General features: G+C 48.5%; 1 protein-coding gene across 2 annotated transcripts in view; it reads left to right on the top strand.

Annotated features, from left to right (window-relative positions):
* Positions 1–2,422: 2,422 nt before the first annotated feature.
* The window catches only part of LOC140393313 (golgin subfamily A member 7B-like), a 53,317-nt gene continuing 48,551 nt past the window's right edge, over positions 2,423–7,188 (top strand). The window contains exon 1 of one of the 2 annotated variants that reach the window (XM_072479634.1): positions 2,423–2,744. In XM_072479634.1, the coding sequence (XP_072335735.1) occupies positions 2,736–2,744 (9 nt within the window). In that variant the 5' untranslated portion in view covers positions 2,423–2,735. The remainder of the gene's footprint in view (positions 2,745–7,188) is intronic. The other variant, XM_072479633.1, reaches the window with a different exon arrangement.

Below are 7,188 nucleotides of genomic sequence, written 5' to 3'. Positions count from 1 at the left end.
CTGTCCCCTCCATTTAATGAGATGATGGCTGATCTGTATATCTGCATTTGGCCCGTCCCTTAAACCTTAGCTTAACAAAAACCTATCTACGTCAGATTTAAGATTAACAACTGTTCTAGCTTCAACTGCTGTTTGTGGGAGAGAGTTCCAAACCTCTACCAGCCTTTGAGTGAAGGGGTTCTTTCTAACATCTCTCCTGAACGGTTCTCCATAGTTTTTAGACTATTCCCCCTAGTTCCAGTATCTCCAACCAGTGGAAACAGTTTCTCTTTAGCTAACCTGTCTTTTCCTGTTACTAACTTGAAGACTTCGATCAGATCACCCCATAAACTTCTAAATTCTCCAGAAAACAGGCTCAATTTCTACATTCTCTCCTCGTAACCCAAACCCTGATGTCCAGGTATCGTTCTTGTAAACCTATGTTACACTCCCTCCAAGGACAAAATATCCTTCCCACAGCTAGCCCCAAATCCTGAATAACCTGCGACACAGGCACCCAGTGGTCTGAGAATCTGAATTGCACTGGCCTGAATCTCCTGTGTGAGCTCCATCTGGTGGTCGGAGGTCAGAATAGCGCTGGCCTGTATCTCCTCTGTGAGCTCCATCAGATGGTCGGAGGTCAGAATTACACTGACCTGAATCTCTTATATAAACCAATTCCCCAGAGGGTCGGATTTGGAGAAGACCGGCACTTATAGAGGCCACAACTGCGGCAGCGAAGATTAAACTCAACCCTTCCCCTCCCGTTCCTGTTATTCTAACCATTTTCCTTTCTCTTCACCGTGTGTTTGGTTTGTGTGTGTCTGGGTGGAGGGTGGGACGGGGCTCTGGGGAATAGGTAGACTGGTAGACCACAGTGCCAATTATCTCCTTCATTTGTTCATCTCTTACTCTTGTTATAAGTAAACAGTTTGTTAATGTTTTACTTTTAAATCTGGTGTCCAACTCATTGGAGCAGTGAAGGGTTAAGGATCTCAGGAAAACACACATTATTGGTTAATTCACTTATGTTGGGATTCCGGAGGGTCTGTGGGGCTGGAAGTGACCGTGCACTCGCCCAGGATGTCGTAATGTTAAGAATCAACTTTTGTCCCCATAACATTCCCCAATTTATCCTCAACTTATTTATGCATTCACGTGGTTATGTAAACAGTTGTTGTTCATCGCTAATTGACCTGGAGATGATAGCGTGTGCTGCCTTATCGAGTCACTGCAGTTTATGTGGCATAGGTACACTCATTCTGCTGTGAGGGCTTTCCAGGATGACACACATTTCAGAACCGAGATGAAATGAGGGGAAAAGAATGCTTTCTGAATGAGTGCCGTCTGAAAGGGTGGTTGAAGCAGATTCCAAAGTAACTTTGAAAAGAAAATTGAAGACGTACTGAATGGGAGAAAATGTGCAGGGCCATCAGGAAAAATAGTCAAGTGGGCCAAATTGGGATAGCTGCTTCATGGGCTGGCACAGCTATGATGGGACGAATGGTCTGCTGGGTTGAATTCTATGATGAACTGATTATTCTCATACAAAAAACAGGAAATGTTGGATAATCTCAGCAGGTCCAGCAGCATCTGTAGGGAGAGAAAACAGAGTTTTGAGTCCACATGGCCCTTCCTCAGAACCGAAGAGAGGGAAGACGTTGCTTTTTTATAAGAGAGGGTGAAACGGCTAGAGCAGCGATTAGTAGGAGCTGGGAGAGATTTCAACAAAGGTGCAGTGAAACCGAAGAACGAGTGACAGGTGGTCCTCTGGGGGGTGGGTGATGGGAGGGAGGGTTTTTCCATCAGAAAAAAAAGTTTGTGATATAAAAAAGGGGGTTTAAGATGGAGGAAAAAGGTTAGAGTCTAAAGCTGCTGAACTCAGTGTTGACTTCTGAGGATTGTGACGTGCCCAATTGGAAGACGAGATGCTGTTCCTCCAGCTTGGGTTGGGAACATTGCAGCAGGCCAAGGACGGGCATGTGGGCATGAACCACAGAATCCCTACAGCGCAGACGGAAATCGTGCGGGCCCTCGAGTCTGCGCCGACCCTCCGAAAGAGCACCCCGACGATGCCCACACCCCTGCCCCATCACTGTAACCCTATAAGCCCACCTAGCCTTTTGGACATCAAGGGGCAATATGAACAAGATCAATCAGTCCACCTAACCTGCACATCTTTGGACTGTGGGAGGAGGGGGGGGGGAATCTGGAGCACCCGGAGGAAGGTGAGGTGCTGAGGCAAAATGGTGGGCAGCGGGAAGGTTAGGGTCATGCTTGCGGGCTGAGCAAAGACGTTCCGCAAGGCGGTCGCCCAATCTGAGCGCAGTCTCCCCACAGCAGAGGCGGGGGAAGGGGGTGTGGGGGGGGTATAGCATTGAGAGCTGGTGCAGAATGCACAGGTCATTCCCTGTTGGTGCCACCTCTGGCTGCGCCCAGCGGAAATTAGTGGCCTGTCCAGCGCAGTGAGGAGTTGGTTAAAGGCAGGAAGGACCCTGTTGTTGTTTTTTAAATGCATGAGCGTCGGCAGCGTTTTGCACCCATCCACCCGGCCATGTGGGCGCTGATTGAGCCGTACCGCCAGGGGCTGTCAATCAATCAGTGACGCGGTTAGCCGGAGGGGAATCCCCGGGCGCCGGCTGTCAATCAGGCGGCCGGTTGCCGGGGTGGCGGAGGGGAATCCCTGGGCGCCGGCTGTCAATCAGCTGGGAGGAGCAGGAAGCGGCCGCCCGGGCTCCGGGCATCGCGCTGCGGAGATGGCCGAGGTAAGGAAGCGCTTTTCTGCTGGATCGCAGCCGGTGCATGCATTCCCCTCAATGCAACCCCCCCTCTCCCAGGGGCGTGGGGAGGCAACATTAAAAATAAAACACCTCCCACGCCGGGTGCAGCCATCGCTGCAAATGCAGCCGGCGACAGGATCTCATATCACCGGGAAGGGATCGTCCCATCCCTGTCCCTCCTGCTCGGGGAATGAATCCAAAACGCGGCCTGTCTGGACAGTCCCAGCATCAAATACAATTGCACACACCCCGCCCTGTCAGTGCGTTTCAGATTTTGCCCATTTCAGAAATAAAAAATACATCTGATCAGCAGGGCGCTTTATTTCCCAGAGCAAAGCGCATTCATTGATTTGGTATCCCCCCCCCCCCCCCCCCCCCATTCATATTCATCATTACCCCGATTGGCCTGCATCTATTGCTGTAGAGATATAATTAATTGAGATTACCAATCAAACATTCCTTCTTTTAAAAATAAAAACTAATAGCTGTTGCTTACAAAGGTCTAGAGAGACACAGAGAGAGACAAGATGATTGTGTCCAGACACACAAGGCCATATTTACTGCAATGGGTCTTAACAAATATAACCTTTGTACTCGTCCACAGCATGTGATTCATAAGGAGTGCAACAGTCAGGCTCCATCGAAGGAATTTTTTTCTTTCTGTAATTGCAAGCAGGCAATTGGTAGCCAATGTTGTTGCACCAGCCACCTGGTCTGGCTCAATGTGGGCAGAGCATTTGGTGGTTTCAAGAATTAGCATTTGCATCCACACACTACCTTTCTTCAAACACCTTAAAAGTTGGGTGACGGTGGCATTATCACTAGACTAGTAATCCGGAGACCCCAGGATTCGGGTTTGAAGAAACACCCAAGATCCATTTAGTTGGGTTCGAATCCCACCACGGCCCGTGATGCAATTTAAACTCAATAAAATATCTGGATATGGGTGGCAGCGGTTAGCACTGCTGCCTCAGGACGCCGAGGACCCGGGTTCGATCCCGGCCCTGGGTCGCCGCCCCGTGTGGAGTTTGCACATTCTCCCCGTGCCTGTGTGGGTTTCACCCCCACAACCTAAATATATGCAGGGTAGGTGGATTGGCCGCGCTAAATTGCCCCTTAATTGGAACAAAATGAATTGGGTACTCTAAATTTTTAAAAAATAAGTAAATAAACAATCTGGAATGAAACCATTGTTGATAAAAACGCCACCTGGTTGACGAGGGAAAGAAATCTGCTCCTTACCATGTGACTCCACAGATGTGGTTGACTCTTAACAGCTGGGCAATTAGGGATGGGCAATAAAGGCATGTCCAATGAATAATTTTTAAAAGGGCAAATATGGATGGGCAATGAATCCCATGAACAAATTTTTTAAAAACTTGCTGAGGACTCTGCAGTCACATGTGGGTCAGACCAGGGGCACATTTCCTTGTCCAAAGGACATTAGTCGATGACAGTTTCACCATTACTGAGACCGGATTTCAATTCCAGATTTTATTAATTGAATTTACATTCCATCAGCTGCCGTGGTGGGATTTGAACCCACGCGTGACCTCGGACCCCACCACCATCTCCTAGCCTGCATGTAAAGTAGACAGAAAGATAGAAGTTACAGTGCAGAAGGAAGCCATTTGGCCCATCGAGTCTGCACCGGCCCTTGGAAAGAGCACCCCACTAAATCCCACACCTCTGCTCCATACCCGTAACCCAGCAACCCCACACAACCTCTTTGGACACTAAGGGCAATTTAGCATGGCCAATGCACCTGACCTGCACGTCTTTGGACTGTGGGAGGAAACCGGAGCACCCGGAGGAAACCCACGCAGACACGGGGAGAACGTGCAGACTCCGCGCACACAGTGACCCAAGCCGGGAATCGAACCTGGGACCCTGGAGCTGTGAAGCGACAGTGCTACCCACTGTACTACCGTGCCACTCTGAAACAGGAATGGCCGTTAAGATTGTTTACAGATGATGTAGTAGCCAGCTGGCTGATACCTGGGATATATCTAAGTACAGAAAGGGTTGCGGTCATCATAAAGTTACATTGTTAAAATGTTTTAAAAACACCCAAGATCCATTTAGTTGACCTTATACAATGCTGAGAGTGGTCATCTCATATAACGATAATAGAGTTGCTGATCAATCTCCAGCAATGAGTGTACAACAGACCCAGACCAGACATGTGGGTGGCACAATGGTTAGCACTGCTGCCTCACAGGGCCAGGGACCCAGGTTCAATTCCTACCTTGGGTCACTGTCTGTGTGGAGTTTGCACGTTCTCTCCGTGTCTGGGTGGGTTTCCTCCGGACGCTCTGGTTTCCTCCCACAGTCCAAAGACGTGCAGGTTAGGTGGATTGGCCATGACAAATTGTCCCTTAGTGACCAGAGATGTGCAGGTTAGGTTACGGGGATAGGGTGGGATAGACGGGAGAATAGACCTGGGTAGAGTGCTCTTTCGGAGGGTCGGTGCAGGCCAAATGGCCTTGTTCCGCACTGTAGGGATTCGATGAGGTGAGGAACCCCCACTCCCGAAAGGAATCTATCTCGGAGAGGGGTAACCGGAGAGTTGAGGAGAGGCACAGATTGAGATACTGGGAAGGGCAGAATAGTGATGAACGATGAGGCCTGAGTTCGGCCCAAGGAGGAAGAAGACCATGGCGACAGAATTTATCTCACAAAGACCCATAACATAGGAAAACGGCAAGATTGAGAGGAACAAAAGGGGGAAGAAAACAAGGTAAAAACTGGGAACTAGCGATCAGGCAAGGCCGAGAATGGGTCAGAATGTCTCCACATTGTAGCAGGGAAACTCTTCAATAAAAGTAAGAGGTGTTAAAAAGAAAAGAAATGACTTACATTGATATAGCCTCAGATTGTCCCAAAAGAACTTTGCAGCCAATGATGTGGTCTTGAAGTGCAGCCACTGTTGTAGGCATTTTAGGCAGTCCAATTTGTGTGCAGCAAGATCCCGCAAACGCCAATGAGATGATGACCATATCATTTATTGGGATAATTAGCAACTCCAGAGCTCTGGGGAGAATTCCCCTTGCCCTCCTTCCAAATAGTCCAGCGGAATCTTTTACACCCGCCTGCGAGGGCAGACCCAGGGCCTCGGGTTTAATGCCTCCTCCAGGAGATGCCACCGTCAACAGTGCAGCGCTCCCCAAGTTATCTGCTCTCGTCTCTGGAGTGCGACTCGTACCTAGGACATTCTGATTCAGAGGTGAGAGCACCGCCCCCTCAGTCATGGCCGGTATCCCGCCAACACTGCAGCTAACGTTCAAGAAAAGATCTTGTCCGTGATCACATTGGGTAATATTTTGAAAGAATCTAGTTGTCTAAAGACATTTTGCATAATAAATACTCTTAATTTTCAATTAAAATTTTAAAGCTAGTTTGCATGGAGGAATCCACTAGTCAAACGTTAGATGATGATTTTTAATTTGATGATTAATAATAATAATAATAATAATCTTTAATATCACAAGTAGGCTTACATTAACACTGCAATGAAGTTACTCTGAAAATCTCCTAGTCACCACATTCCGGCGCCTGTTCGGGTACATGGAGGGAGAATTCAGAATGTCCAAATTACCTAACAACACGTCTTTCGGGACTTGTGGGAGGAAACCGGAGCACCCGGAGGAAACCCACACAGACACGGGAAGAACGTGTAGACTCCGCACAGACAGTGACCCAAGCCGGGAATCGAACCTGGGACCCTGGCGCTGTGAAGCAACAGTGCTAACACCGTTGCACATTGCATTCTGCAGGGATAGTCAGTCTCCATCATCAATTCACATTATCTGCAAGAGTTAATCTGGTTATTTTTATTTTACAATTATGCATCTACAGTCTGTCATGTGAGTTACAGTATGTCATGTGAGTTACAGTATGTCATGTGAGTTACAGTATGTCATGTGAGCAGGAATATTCCAGAATAGGCTTATTTTTGTGCTAAAAGAAATCACAGTGAATCGTGTGTTCGGCAATGTAAACCACAGCAGGGCACACCAAGAATCCACAAAGTGCGCAGCCAGAGGCCAGCAGTCTCAGTAACAGAAGCTGTGTCTCCAACTGGCAATCCCGCAAAATTACTGTGGGTTTGCCGCCAGCTGGGCGAGGCTAGGGCATCGGGCGCTGCCGCACCAACAAGTGACTAAACCTCAGTGTGGACATAACCACCCACTTGCTCCCACTGCTGGTCAGTTCTGTCTCCTGTTAGTTTTTGTTCAAATTCCGGTAGTTTGGTTACACCTTGCCCGATCTCCTTGCTGGGAAATGTGGAACAATTAGGGCTGGATTCTCCAAAAATGGGGCTTTGTCCCCACGCAGGTGTAAAAACGCTGGTGTTTCACTCCAGACTTTCCTGAAAAAAATATAGAGCAATTCACTTACCTGCAGGGGGCTGGCAGTGACCCAGGGT

The sequence above is a fragment of the Scyliorhinus torazame genome, chromosome 16, assembly GCF_047496885.1.
Source record: "Scyliorhinus torazame isolate Kashiwa2021f chromosome 16, sScyTor2.1, whole genome shotgun sequence".
Taxonomy (NCBI): domain Eukaryota; kingdom Metazoa; phylum Chordata; class Chondrichthyes; order Carcharhiniformes; family Scyliorhinidae; genus Scyliorhinus; species Scyliorhinus torazame.
Note: the sequence above shows the minus strand (reverse complement) of the source record. Positions and strands in the feature narration are given on the sequence as shown.